This window comes from Sphaerodactylus townsendi, linkage group LG06 (genome assembly GCF_021028975.2).
Source record: "Sphaerodactylus townsendi isolate TG3544 linkage group LG06, MPM_Stown_v2.3, whole genome shotgun sequence".
NCBI classification, from domain to species: Eukaryota; Metazoa; Chordata; class Lepidosauria; order Squamata; family Sphaerodactylidae; genus Sphaerodactylus; species Sphaerodactylus townsendi.
This window is the reverse complement of record NC_059430.1, coordinates 122,213,791-122,230,306: the sequence shown is the minus strand read 5'-3', so window position 1 is coordinate 122,230,306 and position 16,516 is coordinate 122,213,791. Positions and strand designations below refer to the sequence as shown.

Below are 16,516 nucleotides of genomic sequence, written 5' to 3'. Positions count from 1 at the left end.
TTGGCTTTATCAGGGTGCTCCCTTGCTTCAGTGGCGCTGTTTGGAGATGCTTCTACGCAGACTCGTGTTTGGTTAGTGGAGGTTCTCATGCATTCTAGACTCATGGCTTGGTGTTTGCAGTGGGGGGAGCTTTGGAGGGGGAGGAAGTGGTGGCGGATGAATCCACAATTCCACTTAGATCTTTCTGTGGGACAGGGTGTGGTGAGAATAATCTGCAGAGGTGGAGCTTTCGTTGGCAAATTAGAGATACATGTCTCAAGGCTGTCCATCCTCCATGTGGCATCATTCCAGTGACCAGCCATTTCTTTTTCTCTGGAGAGCAGCAATCGCCTCACTGACAAACGTCAACGTCTTTAGCACCAACATCTGCCCTAGATTTGCATCTGCCCTAGAATGCTCTACTCCCATATGATTCCACATTGTATTATCCACGAAAGTGTTCATTTTACGGACATGACAATTAAGGAGCCACTATAATCCCAAATGGGAGGGGAGGTGGCATTGATATTGCCTGACCATATCAGATCTCAGAAGCTACGCTGAGTACTAGTAGGTCCTTGGCTAAGAAATTACGGAACTTTACACACACATAATACTAAATGGTTGACAAAGAAATACATTCTGTTTTGACCTGATACATGGAGCAGCAGTGGTGTAGGAGGTTAAGAGCTCGTGTATCTAATCTGGAGGAACTGGGTTGGATTCCCAGCTCTGCCACCTGAGCTGTGGAGGATTATCTGGGGAATTCAGATTAGCCTGTACACTCCCACACACGCCAGCTGGGTGACCTTGGGCTAGTCACAGCTTCTCGGAGCTCTCTCAGCCCCACCTACCTCACAGGGTGCTTGTTGTGAGGGGGGAAGGGCAAGGAGATTGTAAGCCCCTTTGAGCAGGAGAGAAAGGGGGGATAGAAATCCAAACTCTTCTTCTTCTTCTTCTTCTTCTTCTTCTTCTTCTTCTTCTTCTTCTTCTTCTTCTTCTCCTCCTCCTCCTCCTCCTCCTCCTCCTCCTCCTCCTCCTCCTCCTCCTCCTCTTCTTTTAAGTACCCTGCTGTGAATATCAACTGCTGGAACCCAGACTTTTTTAGCTTGTACGTTTGTAAAGGCAACCATCATGGCTTCTATTGTTAGTAACTTGATACATTCCTTGCTTGATTGTCTTCTTGGAGTCCTTCAGCTCCAAGCCATCTGTAACACGGCTATCATGTTCCTCACAAATGCCCAAACAGTGACGTGATTTCTTGTGAACATGGAACATTTCCATCCATTCTGGTTTCTTTAGCAATGTTATGAATGTCCCCTGAAAGGAAATGCTTCAATTCAATAACCTTTATCAATGCAGGGTGCATTAACCTCTGATACATGCCGTCTACTCTCAGAAGATTGTGTGTCATTCCCCTCTTGCATGTTTACATGAACAGCAAGAGTATTGCCATGTCCCCGAGAGGTTTTCAGGTTTAGGTGGGCAACACTGAATCCCACAACTGAAAACAAATGGCCAGAAGTCAGCCTGGTTAACATTTCTAGCCAGTATTTCCTTGTTCAAGTGCCTCAGCATCTCACCCCAATATCCCTCTAGGAACAGCCAAACTATCCATTTGAAATATTTGTACAAGGGCCTTAAAATGGCTGACTTTTGATCAGAATTTGTGTTTTGCTGTGGGTCCCATCTAACCATTCCGCTACATCTTCTCCTCTTTCTGCTACCCCGTAGTGGGCCATTTCATTTCAACAGAGTGTTTTGTAGGAATGTGGGGGCAAGTGGGGAAGCGGGGGGCAAGCGACCGCACTTGGAGTCCTGTGTTCAGTTCTGGTCGCCACACCTCAAAAAGGATATCGAAGAGATATAAAAAGTGCAGAGAAGGGCAACGAGGATGATTGAGGGACTGGAGCACCTTCCTTATGAGGAGAGGCTGCAGCGTTTGGGAGGCTCATTCCGCACACGCAGAATAATGCACTTTCAAGCTGCTTTCAGGGCTCTTTGAAGCTGTGCGGAATGGCAAAAACAGTTGTGAAAGCAGCTTGAAAGTGCATTATTTTGCGTGTGCGGAATGAGCCGGACTCTTTAGTTTGGAGAGGAGACATCGGAGGGGAGATATGATTGAAGTCTATAAAATTATGCATGGGGTAGAAAATGTTGACAGAGAGAAATGTTTCTCTCTTTCTCACAATACTAGAACCAGGGGGCATCCATTGAAAATGCTGGGGGGAAGAATTAGGACTAATAAAAGGAAACACTTCTTCACGCAACGTGTGATTGGTGTTTGGAATATGCTGCCATAGGAGGTGGTGATGGTCACTAACCTGGATGGATTGAAAAGGGGCTTGGACAGATTTATGGAGGAGAAGTCGATGTATGGCTACCAATCTTGATCCTCCTTGATCTCCGATTGCAAATGCCTTAACAGTCCAGGTGCTCGGGAGCAACAGCTGCAGAAGGCCATTGCTTTCACATCCTGCAGGTGAGCTCCCAAAGGCACCTGGTGGGCCACTGCGAGTAGCAGAGAGCTGGACTAGATGGACTCTCGTCTGGTCCAGCTGGCTTGTTCTTATGTTCTTATGTTCTTAAGTGCCATCAAGAGGCAGCTGACAAATGGTCGTCCTCTGAGGTCTTCAAAGTAAGAGCTATTCAGAGGTAATTTGTAATTGTCTTCTTCTGCATAGCAATCCTGGACTTCCTTGGTAGTTTCCCACTCAAATAGTGACCAGGTTTGGCTCTTCTTAGCTTCTGAAATATGATGAGATTAGGTCAGCCTGGGCCATAGCTGTCCATTTTTCTTCTTTTTTTAAAAAAGCTGTCCTTTCTTCCGGTCTTAACTCATGCAGCACCATCCTTAAGCATATTTGGCCTCTCACCTACCCCCCACCCCACCCCTCTTAACCACATTCTTCCCGGTACACTGCTGATCTCCCTTGGCTAATTTTAACAAACACAGCTGGGGTATTTACAAATTTGCATGTTATTTCCTGAGTGGGCTTGCAGCTACCTTTAATGAGGTTGTTTCCTTTGAAAGGGGAGAGTGCTGGCAATGTATATAAGTTCTGTCATGTGGGTTGATTTGTAACTCAACAGTGGCGGAGGAAGGCGATGACAGACAACTGATTGATGGTGCTGTTCTGTAGAACGGCGTCTCCAGTTATCATGAAGGATCTCCTGAGACTCTTCCTCTTCTCTCTGCTTTTCATGGAAGGTAAGGGATGGCAGGGGTGACTGGGAAGTCTCCATGATGTAGCCCAATCTCATCAGATCTCAGACACTAAGTAAGGTCAGCACTTGGAATGGAGACCACCAAGGAAGACTCTGGAGAGGAAAGCAGTGGCAAACCACCTCCTGTTTTTCACTTACCTTGAAAGTCCCTTGCTGGCGGGGGGGGGGGGCATAAGTTGGTTGTGTCTTCACAGCACTTATGTACAGAAGGGATTTTATTTATTTATTTAAAAAATCTAATCTGTCTTTCTTCCTTACAAAGCTCAAGGCAGCTTGGAAACATAGGCCGATTCCGCATGGGCCAAAAACAGTGGTGTGAAAACGGTGTGAAAACAGTATAAACCCTTTTACACCATTTTAAATCCTTTTACACCATTTTCACACCAGTTTCACACTGCTTTTTTTCGCCCATGCAGAATCAGCCATAGATAAAACACAAAGAATAAAATACATTAAAAACATAAAACCCAAAATTTAAAGGCAGGACTGCCGGTAAAGTTAACCAAATACAGCCCTAAATAAAACCATCTTCAACTTCTTCCTAAAGAATGAAAGTGAGGGGCCTGGTGCATCTCCCTGGGGAGCTTCTTCCATAATCATGGGGCTGCCACTGGAAGTGCCCTGTTCCATGTGCCCACCAGATGAGCTTCTTGGACCACTGGGACAGTCAGGAGGGCCCCTCCCTGTGATCTTCATTCCTGGGCAGGCACATGATGGAGAAGACAATGCTTCTGGTATCAAGCATTGTAGGTCTTTCAAAGTAAAAACCAACACCTTGAATTGAGTTTGGGAGTATAATGTAATGGCAGATAGTTGCTTGCAAAGAGCAGGGTCACGGGTGTTCCATGGGTGGGGTAGCGGAGATGGTAGTGCTGATAAAGGAGGACAAGTCTGATCCAAAAGGATCTCTGCATGATTGATGTAAACATAAGCTTCTTAGAAAGTTATATTGCTGCAGGCAGCTATTGAAGAGGCAAGGCAAATCAGAAGCAGATTCCAGGGCTGGGCTCTGCTGAATTCCATCTCAAGTGGATGTTGGCCAAGACCTGGGTGTCATCCCTTTGGCTAAAGCCGGTATAGATAGTTACAATGGAGCAGGGATTACTATAGATTAGTGGTGGCGAACCTATGGCACAGGTGCCAGAGGTGGCACTCAGAGCTCTCTCTGTGGGCACGCGTGAACAGAGTTCGTCATGTGGGGGTGCGGAAAATTGCCCTCCACACACACACATCTAGGCTGGCCTGGGCTGCTGAGAACAACATGTAGGTAACCCTGTTAAGTGCTGTTAAACCCCACTGATTTTCATGGGAAGAACTAAAGTACAATCCTTTACCTGGGAGTAAGCTTGGTTGCTGGCAATGGGGCTTGCTTCTAAACACTCCTAGGGTTGTAATTCACCCATTTGAAGTATTGCACGATTGCTTCAAAGCAAAGCCACCAACTACCACCAAGCTTACTCCCAAGTAATGCGTGCCTTGGAGCCAACTGTTTTTTCTACACTAAAACCTCAGTATTCAGGTTAAATTGCCGTGTTGGAACTTTGCGATAAATAAGTGGGTTTTGGGTTGTTGTTTGGGCACTCGGCCTCAAAAAGGTTCACCATCACTGCTATAGATTCATTAGTAGGCCACAAGAACACACTTGAAAGTAAACCCTGAGGACAGAAAGAGCACCTTAAAGGTAGGGAGATACCATTTCTCCTAAGGGAGAAATGGTATCTTTCCAGGTAAGCTGTGTGAATGCAGCAGAACTGCAGAAGAGAACAAACCATGGTGTTGGGTGCTGCGTTCACCTTTCTGTGAATCTCAGCTTTTGCTTAATAGTTCCAGGTTTCCATTTTCTCATGGCTATAAGAATAGGCTAAACATTCAAGCAGTGTATGCCCAAATCAGTGCATACTAAAATCAGTACATATTCAAATCCGGCACTGCATATTGAAATCTGAAAAGCCACATAAGTCTGACCATAACATCTCTAGCAAGTGGAGTAAGGTCATCTGTGCCCTGAAGAATTCATTATCCTTCTCCAGGAAATGCCAAATAGGATTAAATTAAACACACACCAAAAAAAAAGAAATGAAGAATGCACTGTGCTAAAGGAGAGAAATTGCACCAAATATTTTAGCACCAAGAGTATTCAAAGATCCTAGTGGTGAAAATAAAGGTAAAAGGGTTTAGGGGGTTATCACTTGAATTTATGTTGGTGTGACAGAAAATTGGATTCTCTTCAAATCATATACATCTTTTGCCTGTATTGATAACTAGTTGAGGCTGGAAGCTGAGGTGAGAGGAACACAATGCTTTAGGATCAAGAAAGATCATGTGCATGAGGAAAATGATTTGCGTGTCCTTTTTTAAAACCAAAAAAACCTCCTTCTCAATGAAGGGGGTGATCCCTAATCAGTTTTAGGGAAGAAAACTGGAACAAATGTGTGTTTTTCCTAGACTCCACTCATATCAGAAGTTTAAGCCTGTTGAACTAAGCAGTGACTACCAAAGGTTGTCTATCTCACTCTGAATCAAAAGTATCAAACCTGTCTATGAATTGCATCAGATACATCCTACATGTTTATACAGATACATGTTTATAAGGATCAATCGATCAACATTTATTATGGTCAAATGGTCAGTCAAGTTTATAGATATCCTGAATTTCCTTATTCCAATTATTAAGTTTCCCAATTTATTTCCTGAAATCTTCCTGCAAACCTGACGTACCTTTCCCTTCAAAAGAGACAAATAAAACAGTCTTGGGTTTTTATTTCATTAAGCCTCCATTGTAATATATTCTAACTCATATTTAAAAGTTTTTGGTGAATCCCTCAACTCCCCAAACAGCAGGAAAACAACAAGAGGTCATTAAGGTTCAGGGGTGATAGTAGTTGTTGGACCGTCTCACCCCATATGTCTCGAGTCGTGTCCTACAATCAGCGGAGGCGAATCTGTTGGTGGTCCCCATGATGCGGCTGGCCTCCACGCGGGCCAGGGCATTTACTGCCCTGGCCCCTGCCTGGTGGAACGCTCTTCCTCCAGCAGTTAGGGCCCTGCGGGACCTCGGCGAGTTCCGCAGGGCCTGCAAAACTGTGTTGTTCCACCAGGCTTTTGGGGGGGCCGGCCGCTGAGCCCGCCCCTCTTTTTTTGCCCGCGCACTGGCTATATATCTGACCATCTGCCTACCCCCTCCAGCCCAGGGTTTGTCCACTGGGGGTTGGATCCCAGACGCCTTTTATTATTATCATTCATTTTTTGTAGGTTACTGCTGGTATAGTTTTAATAGTTTTAATAGTTTTAAGGTTTTGTATTGTTTTAATTGGGGTTATTCGATTTTGTTTTATTGTCTTGTTATTTGTTGTTGTACACCGCCCTGAGTTCTTCGGGGGTAGGGTGGTTTATCAAATCGAATAAATAAATAAATAAATAAATAAAAAAGGAGTTACGTCGTAGTTGCCTTTGGCCTTTTGTCCAGCAGATGAATTTAAAAATCTTTTCATTTTGCACTTTATGTGAGTCTCCAGCTTTCCTCCACAGGAGCCTCATTGGAATGTGAAACTTGTACATCTCAGACCACCAGTTGCTCTGGGAAGAGACAGATGTGTTTACCTAGCCAAGATACGTGCATTACTTGGATGACTGAATCCACAAAAGGTGAGCTTTTTGTGATGATAAGGTCAGGATATGGAACAGGATGCAGGACTGTCCAGTCCAGTCAAGCTGCTTCATGGTCTAGGTCAGGGGTCTGCAACCTGTGGCTCTCCAGATGTTCATGGACTACAATTCCCATCAGCCCTTGTCAGCATGGCAAATTGGCCATGCTGGCAGGGCCTGATGGGATTTGTAGTCCATGAACATCTGGAGAGCCGCAGGTTGCAGACCCCAGTCTAGATAGCCCGGGACTGTCTACTTTGAGAGGCAGCAACTCTCTAAAGCAGGAAGTCCCCACCTTTCTGAATTTAAGGAATTCTGACACAAGGTGGTAGGCACAACTACAAAATGACTGCTGTGGGACATGGACAAAAACAAAATGGCAGCCTTGAGCAGTGGAACCACACACAAAGGAAGCCCAATTATAGGGAAGGAGGGAGTCATTTTTTTACAATTATACTGGGAAAGAGGAGTGAAAGAGAGAATAAAATCAACTTGGTGATGGTAGCTGTCAATGAGGCATTATTTTAATCTGCACAGCCAATCAGATCTTTATTGGCCACTCAGAAGCCCTGCTGGGCAGCAGCCCCACCCGGCCCCACCTATTTTCTAGGTCTTAGTGGGGCCACATAGGAGCTCTTGCTGTAAGGTATCAGGCAGAGACTTTGGCCATTTATGCATGCAGTGCTTACCTTGCAGCTGTTTGCTTCACAGTGACTTTTTCCCACAGTTTTTATTTTGTTTAAATAGAGGATTCTCCCACTGTGAAGCGTCCCCAGCAAAGTTGATCTCCATTATGCCCAATCCACTTCCTTGTTCCATCTGTGCAACCTCCAGCTAAGGAGGGGGTTTTTTTTGCATGGGTATCGTTGGCACACACCAGGCAACTCTGAATCTAGTAGCCTGGCTTGGCCAATAATGGTGGTGCAAGTTTGGTTCAGGGGGGCCAAAGTTATGGACCCTCAAAACTGTAGCCCCCATCTCCTATTAGCTCCCATTGGAAACAGTGGGGGATGGGGCACCCCCTTTGGGAGTCCATAACTTTGTACGCCTTGAACCAAACCTCACCAAACCTGGCTGGTATCATCAGGGCAGTCTCCTGATGAGACCCTGAAGTTTTGGTGCTGATATGTCAAAAAATGCACCCCCTGAAGGAACATCCCAGAAATTTGCCCAAGAATCTTTGTTCTGCCTTGAGTTTTCTGCATTGCTGTCAATGAGGGTTGCAGGCTGGGGCAGGGGGGACACATTTCTGAAGGCACAGTCTCAAAACTTTCATGGTCCCATCAGGAGACTGTCCTAATGATACCCCCAGGTTTGGTGCAGTTTGGTTCAGGGGGACCAAAGTTATGGACCCTCAAAACTGTAGCCCCCATCTCCTATTAGCTCCAATTGGAAACAATGGGGGATGGGGTACCCCCTTTGGGAGTCCATAACTTTGGACTCCCTAAACCAAACCTCACCAAACTTGGGAGGTAGCATAAGGACAGTCTCCTGATGATATGCCGAAACTTTGGTGCCACTAGCCTAAAAACTGCACCCCTGCAGGCCAAAAATGGAAAACCACTACAATACCCCCAAACAAACCCTGCATTTTGTTGCCCCCCACAAGGTGGTGCCCTGGGCAGCTGCCCACCTTGCCCAATTGGCATTACGCCCCTGCTCCCCCTTTCAGTCACTTTCTCAGCCTCCTTCTCTGCTTCGCTCTCCTCTGCCTTCTTCTCTGCCTTCCCCCTTTCAGCTGCCTTCTCTGCCTCTGCCTTCTCTCGGTGGCGGCCAGCCCCTGGCTCTCGGCGGATGACAGCCAGTCAACCTGGGTGAGCTGGACAAGCTGCGGCATGGAGAAGTCGGTGGCAGAGACCTTGGGATTGGTGAGATGGGGGGGTCAGTGGCAGAGACCCCCAAATAGCGCCCGACTGTATCTATTTTTATTTTTGAAACTTACCAGTAGTTGCTGCATTTCCCACCCTAGACTTATACTCGAGTCAATAAGTTTTCCCAGTTTTTTGTATTAAAATTAGGTGCCTCGACTTATATTCCGATCAACTTATACATGAGTATATGCGGTAGTTTTAATTGTAGAACTGCCTGGTCAGTTTGACAGTTTTCATCCAGGGCTGTCCTGGTATACATAGGTTATCTATCCTACTTACCACACTCTTCCCATCTCTCTGTCTCCAACTAACTCTCCCAATTAAAGTGGAGACTGCCTTCTTAGGATAACACTGGGGGCAGGGAATCTCTGTCCTTCACTGGAACATGGCAGCCTATGAAACATGCACTGATACAAGGCTAATTTTCAAGTTGGATAATGCTCCTATGAACACTGTATCACAGAGGATGGGGTGCCATTTTGTAACAGAGGCAAACTGCGTATTAAAACAGAAATGACAAAAAAAGGACACACCAACCCCAAACCAGAGGTGGGATCCAGCAGGTTCTCACAGGTTCCCGAGAATAGGTTACTAATTATTTGTGTGTGCCAAGAGGGGGTTACTAATTGGTGATTTTGCCACGTGATTTTTGCCTTAGTTACTCCCCTCCTCTCAGCAGTAGTGCGCAGAACTTGAAGCAGTCTAGCAGGAGGTGCACCGGTGTGCATGGCAGCCTGCGCCTGCATGCATTCGTTTCCCACCCAAGGACTGGCGCAGTGGCTACGTCCTTGCCACAGCCCGCCCAGGAATGCCACGCCCCTGGAATGCCCGGCCACTCCCCCGTCGTGCCCCGCCCAGCCCCATTGGCGCTACGCCACAATTTGAATCCCACCACCATGGGAACCTGTTACTAAAATTTTTGGATCCCACCACTGCCCCAAAACCATCAGAATGATGAGAGTTTTGCTGGCCTTAGACTTTATTTCGGCTTAGTTTTAAACGCTTGGTGAGATTTTGATCCCACCATGACCATGCCAACAGAAAGGTACTATTTATGCTGCCGTGATGAGTGCAATAATTATGGACAGCTGCTACTAGAAATGGATGCCTCCCCCTCACCTCTCTTTTTTTGCTTTTCGTTATCAGGAAATGTGCTCGCAGTCTCCACCACGAAGGCCTGCTCCACACAGGATAAATGTGAGGTTTTAAAACATGGGGTCGCAGGGTGGTCTGGAAAATCCAAGACCATTGTTAAAAACGTTCAATGTAGCAAAGCCTCGGTATCGTACGGATCCTTCTTTCTGGCCCTCTCCGGCTTCCTGCTTCTGAAGTTACTTTTGTAAGATGCTCTCCGCTAGCACTGCAGTCCTGAACGAAGCTCCGAATGCTTCTATGACGCAGGAGGTTAAGAGCTTGTGTATCTAATCTGGAGGAACTGGGTTTGATTTTCCGCTCTGCCGCCTGAGCTGTGGAGGCTTATCTGGGGAATTCAGATTAGCCTGTACACTCCCACACATGCCAGCTGGGTGACCTTGGGCTAGTCACAGTTCTTCGGAGCTCTCTCAGCCCCACCTACCTCACAGGGTGTTTGTTGTGAGGGGGGAAGGGAAAGGAGATTGTCAGCCCCTTTGAGTCTCCTGCAGGAGAGAAAGGGGGGATATAAATCCAAACTCCTCCTCCTCCTCCTCCTCCTCTTCTTCTTCTCCTTCTTCTCCTTCTTCTCCTTCTTCTTTCTTCTTTCTTCTTTCTTCTTTCTTCTGTAGAACCGGTTATGACTTATTTTGAATAATAAAATGCTCAGAAATACATGACAGGAAAAATGCAGAAAAAATGAATACAGTAGAAGAAAAGATGGAAATGCTGAAATGATCGATTTCAAAACCAAGCAATTGCATTGGCAATGCTAGAACTTAAACAGAAAGAAACAATGTTGAGAATAAAAGGGCTGCCGGAATTTAAAAAAATGAAAATCTTTTCAAAAGACTAATGCCAATGCTTAAAGAAGTCTGGGAATCTAAAGGAAGAAGAAATAGCTAGAAGAAAAATGTTAGGTTATACCAAATTTACTCGAGAATAGCCGAAGAATGGACATTGCCGAGAGATATAATAATAAGCTGTAAAAGAAAAAATTTAAGAGACAACATCTGCATGAACACTCTGTCAAAAAATTACAAGGAGAAGGAAAGGAGTTAATTACCCTCAAAGAAATCCTGACCATATTGTTGCACGAAAGGAAAAAATTCGCAAACCTAGTGGAAGTATTAAGACTAAACAACATCGCTTATCGGTGGAAATTTCCAGAAGGACTTAACTTTCAATTCAATACAAGAAATTATATCATCACCAATACTGCTAAAGCACAAGATTTTCTTACACATAACAAGGACAGTTTAATAACCTCATTTAATAACCTTTAATAATGATCATATTATTATTGTTATAATGATTGCTATGTTGTACTGACATTAGAAAAATACCTCAATAAAAATTAAATGGCAAAAAAGAAAGAAATATATGGCAGGAGGCTTTTTGAAATGCAACTTTCAAATAATAATATTTTTCTCTTTTTCGTGGGATATAAAAGTCAGGTTAGCAAACCTTCATACCAGGAATGTAGATTATGACAGAAAAACAGAATTGAGAAGTTTGAGATGGTTAAGTTCAAGTGATATATTGCACTTCCAAATGTATTAAGGTGGTTCAGTTACAAATGTTTAAACCTTTATTTTCTACTGTGTTTTATTTTGGCACTCATTGGTTTGTTTCTTAAACTTAATCTTCTTTTACACTTTCTTAAACATAAGCATCTTTCTTTTACACAAAGGTTCTTTAATGTTGGAGTTAGGAACCTTAATACATTTATCCGGTTTCTCACATGAAGTGGTCTGGGATTTTGTTTTACAAGAGTTATTTCCTATTAAACTAACAGGAAGCACTTTATAAACCTTAGAGCTGTTTTCTCTAGATAATTGGTTATGGATCCTGTCCTAATACAAAAAAAGTCAAAATGTATTCTTTTTCACTCCTGAGGAGAATTCTCCACCAGACAGCTTACAGCTCACCCAAGCTGTTTCCAAGTTCTGTCTCTTAACTTCTCTCTCTCTCAGTGGTCAATTCTCAACTGTCAAGAGTTCTGTCAATCACAGAGATCTATTACTTCACAACTCTTGGGAATACAGCTGTCTATCACATCTGTCATTTAGGGCCTCAGAGGAAATGTTTAGCTTCTTCCCTGCTATCTCTCAGTGGTTTTGCACTCTGAAAGGCAAAAGCAATATCTGTTTGGGGGTGTTTTCACCCTTTCAAGTAGGAACATGCACAGCACCAGACTTTAAAGAAAGGGATGGGTTTCCTTTGTGCCCTCTCTTGAGATTGGCCTCTTCTAGTCTACCTGTGATAAACAAACAAACAAACAAACAAATTACATATCAAGGTAGGGTAGTCAAGCTCCAGTTTGGGAATTCCTGGAGATTTGGGGCAGTGTCTGGGGAAGGCGGTTTTGAGAGGAAGGTCAGAGGGGGTGAAAACTGTCATTTTCTCCAGGGGAAATGATCTCTGTAGTCTGGACATAATTGGTCATTAGGTCTCCCATTTTCCTGGAGGAAATTAATTGCTCCCCCAGTCCCAATTTCCTGCCCCTAAGGAATTATGGACAGGGAGAAAAGAAGCCTCCACATAGTGATGCTCTAGGAATTTTCTCTAATTTCTGTGATAAAGACAATTGAGATTGGGGAGGCAGTATACAACATAACTCAGAAGTGACATCACACTGTCCCCAAATTCTGCCCTTCCATAGTATCATCCCCCTTGCAAATCTCTAAGCATTTGCTGAAGCATTGTTAGAAATCCTAGCTGTAATTCTGGGAGATCTCCAGACTCTGCAGGTGGCAAGCATTGCTGATGCTCTGATGTCGCAGCTCTTACCTACACAATGATTTAGCATTCTTTACAATCTCTATTGTTGCAAGGGAGATTATCCCATGAAATGCAGCCCTGGGGTTTCCTACCTCTCCAGGAAGTGGGGCACTTTGATGTAATTTGTAATTCCCACTTCCTAAAAGGGATACTTGTGTGGGGCCAGACCAGTGAGGGGAAAATATCAATCTGTTACTAAACAAACCAATATATGGCAGAAAAAGGTGTTCCAAATTTCAATGGTGTTAGATTGCAATCCTAAAAATATGTGCCTGCCAACCTATAGGTAGTAGCTAGAGATCTCCCGAGATTACAACTGATTTTCTGGTGAAAGAGACTAGATTAGTTCACCTGGAGAAGACAGCTGCTTTGGAAGGCGGGCTCTATTATTATTATTATTATTATTATTATTATTATTATTATTATTATTATTATTATTATTATACAAAACAGTTATACACAGCAAACAAGATCAATATGCTGGATTTTGTATTACATCACACGTCGGACACTTCCCAAGCATCTAGGGCTGTGTGATGTATCGACGAATAATGCGTGCAGAGCTGAGTAGGGTGGCCTTTGCAGCTGACATATGGTGATTTTGTCAGCGCCAATTGTTTTTAAGTGCCGTACAAGATCTTTAGGCACTGCACCCAGTGTGCCGATCACCACTGGGACCACCTTTACTGGTTTGTGCCAGAGTCTTTGTAGTTCAATCCTTAAATCCTCATATCGTGTAAGTTTTTCCAGTTGCTTCTCATCAATCCTTCTGTCACCAGGAATTGCAACATCAACTATCCACACTTTCTTTTTTTCCACAATCGTGAGGTCAGGAGTATTATGTTCCAAAACTTTGTCAGTCTGAATTCGGAAGTCCCAGAGTAGTTTTACGTGTTCATTTTCAGTATTATTATTATTATTATTATTATTATTATTATTATTATTATTATTATTATTATTATTATTATTATTATTATTATTATTATTATTATTATTATTATTATTATTATTATTATTATTATTATTATTTATTCGACTTAATAGACCACCCAACCCCCGAAGGGCTCTGGGCGGTGTACAATGAGACATAAAACAAATACAATATAAGGTCTCATAAAGACAGTATAACAATAAAACATTAAAATTCAGTAAAATACATTATAGCAGCAATTCCAGAAATTCCAGATAAAAATGCATGCACAGATGCCTGCACAGATGGCGCCCAACCCAAAGGCCAGGAGGGCCAGCATTGCCCCAAAATGGATGGAATCAGCAATCAGGCAATGCTGAAGATGGGCAAAACTGTCGTGGGGGCTGACGTATGGGGTTAGACGGCCTCGCAGGTATGGCAGTACACCCATTCAACTCCCCTCCACCCGCTTCCCCAAACTCTGCTCACCTACTGCTCCATCCCTGAAATGTCCAGGTATTTCCAAAGATGGCACTGCCAACCCTAATTCAACCTAGTTGAATACAATTGGACTTGCTCTTTAGACCTGCTTAAGGATGCTCCTTCAGAATCACAATAAACATGTTTGTGCCACTGCATCTCAGCATTCAGCTGGTTTTTTCCCAGTTCCAGGATATTGAGTGCCTCACACTAGGCAAGCAAGACCTAATCATTTTTCCCCATTCCACTGCTTTCCTTGGCTGTTAGCTGGAGGTTTGTCTTGGAGAATGTTCAGATTTATTTTTCTCGGGGCGTTCAAAGTTATTGCCTTTTCTCCTCTTCCCAATAATAAACAACATGTTCTTGAAGGCTTTTATGGCTGGAATCAACTGGCTGATATGGGTTTTCCAGGCTGTGGAGCTGTGGTCTGGTAGTTTTTGCTCCTAATGTTTTGCCTGCATCTATGGCTGGCACCGTCAGTGGCATACCACTGTAAGATGTGTTTCTCTTTGTGGTACAATATGGTGGGAATAATGCCTCTGAACATGCCAGTCATGGATGCAGGAGAACGTTGGGAGCAAAAACTACCAGACCACAGCCACACAGCTTGGAAAACCCACAACAGCTAATGGACAATATCTTTTTTCTTAAGTTGATATGTATGTCATTCTGCATGGCTTCCCATATGCCTCTGGTGCCTTGGGGGCTGGGCAGAAAAGAAATTTGATTAACTTAATACAAATATAGCCATCTCTCATATTCTGAAGTCTTATGGAGAGCTTTTATTCTTTCATGTAAGGGGTCCTGCTTTAAATTAAATAAAAAACAGAGAGCATTAAAGGGACAAATTAGTGATAGACCATGAATGGGAAAGGGGGTGGGAAAGGTTATTTGAGTTCTCTCACTCCCTGTCGCCTGGAAAGCTCTCTGGTGTTCTTTCTTGTCTCTGCACTTATAACCTTATATAAGAAATAAGTGCGATTGTCTCTGCCAAGAGGAAATGGGAGAATCAATCCACTGAAGTCAATGCAATTGTGCCAGATCTAGGCATCAGTTTTAATCCAACTTACCTGATTGAAGATTTTGAGTATGGCTCATGGCTTGAGCATATTGGGAAAAATGTTAAAAATTGGGTTCAGGTTTATCAGGTTTTAATATTATTGGGAAACCCTAAAAACCTAAAATATGTGGACATTTCTAGCTTTCTCCCAACTTCCCAACCCCCCCCCCCAAAAAAAATTCAGCTCCGCTTGAGTTAATCAGAAAATGTTGGGGGTTTTTTGGGGTTTTGCTGCCTGTAGCTGATGTGTTTGTCAAGGTAGAAACACTAAACTTGCAGAGTGGCTTTGGGAGACTCTCCTGATAATAGCACCCAAGTTTGGTGAAGTTTGGTTCAGGGGATCCAGTGCTATGGGTCCTCAAAGGGCTGGTCAACATCTCCTACTAGAAACCATGGCAATGAAACACCAAATAGCCGAATATGGGTTTTTTCGGGCCTTTTGCTGATTCAGATTTACTGAATCAACAAGTCCAGTACACATGCCAAGGAATGTTTAAACTTTGCTTCAAAAAGCAATTTTAAAACAACAGAACTGTAGATCACTAATAAAAATCCAATGAGAACCTATATACCGTTGCTGATGTAAACACATAAAGAGAATGAGCCAAACAAAATTAGAGCAGATCAAATGAAACTTAGCAGGGCAGGCCGAGAGAAGATTCTCAGGATGTCTTTCATCCGGACAAAATTTGTTTACTTTCAAAAAAGTTGTTTTGTCACATGTTCTTTCCAACCATTATACCCAAAGACCCAGAATTAGAGTTCATTTATTTATTTAAAACATGTTTTTTAAAAAATGTATGCCACCTTTCCATCTAGTCAGGGTATGGTAGCAAATACAGAAAACATTAAAATACTTAAAATGTTTTAGACCTCCCAAATAACAACATTTTTGTTCACACTCACCCCTTTGAAATGATCCCTGGCCGCCATTTTCTGTTTTTCCCTGCTTTCCCCACCAATGTGTTGACAAATCAGTGCTTCTATGCTTCGTAGCTTTGTGCTGCAATTCCCTGAGTCTTCTGTAGTACATGCTGTGAAGATTAAGCCCCCTCCCTCAAAGAAATGCTCTGAAATGAGCTCATAAAGAGGTGCTAATGAAGTGGGAAACCTCTTAAAGGGACAGCAAAAGAGCCCTTCAGGGATGGGGCGGTATAAAAGCATAAATAAATAAATAAATAAATAATAAATTAATGAATAAATAAATAAATAAATAAATAAATAAATAAATAAATAAATAAATAAATAAATAAAATGTTTCAGCCAGAGAATCATTTGAAAGGGGATACATTTAAAATGTTTTTAGGTTGCAATTAAAACGTTTTGGAGTAAAAACAATGCAGAACTCCTCAAACGTTTATTTCCAGCATCAAAATGCTTTGAAGTGTCTGTGCAGAAAGGACATAATATTTTGTAACACATGTAAAT

At 43.2% G+C, this 16,516-nt stretch overlaps 1 protein-coding gene across 1 annotated transcript; it reads left to right on the top strand.

The window, feature by feature from the left end:
* The first annotated feature begins 3,075 nt into the window (after nt 1-3,075).
* On the top strand, nt 3,076-10,112 carry LOC125434560 (phospholipase A2 inhibitor gamma subunit B-like). The gene is made up of 3 exons (XM_048500056.1): nt 3,076-3,190; nt 6,736-6,852; nt 9,870-10,112. Exons 1-3 carry the CDS (start codon nt 3,106-3,108, stop codon nt 10,064-10,066), a joined length of 399 nt encoding a protein of 132 aa, XP_048356013.1. The 5' UTR covers nt 3,076-3,105; the 3' UTR covers nt 10,067-10,112.
* The last annotated feature ends 6,404 nt before the right edge of the window (nt 10,113-16,516 follow it).

Bases quoted from the DNA above. Each gene is read 5' to 3' on its own strand.
- LOC125434560 (XM_048500056.1), top strand. From the start codon at position 3,106: ATGGTGCTGTTCTGTAGAACGGCGTCTCCAGTTATCATGAAGGATCTC. The intron at 3,191-6,735 runs GTAAGGGATGGC...TTTCCTCCACAG, and splicing joins CTCTCTGCTTTTCATGGAAG to GAGCCTCATTGGAATGTGAA. The intron at 6,853-9,869 runs GTGAGCTTTTTG...TTTCGTTATCAG, and splicing joins GATGACTGAATCCACAAAAG to GAAATGTGCTCGCAGTCTCC.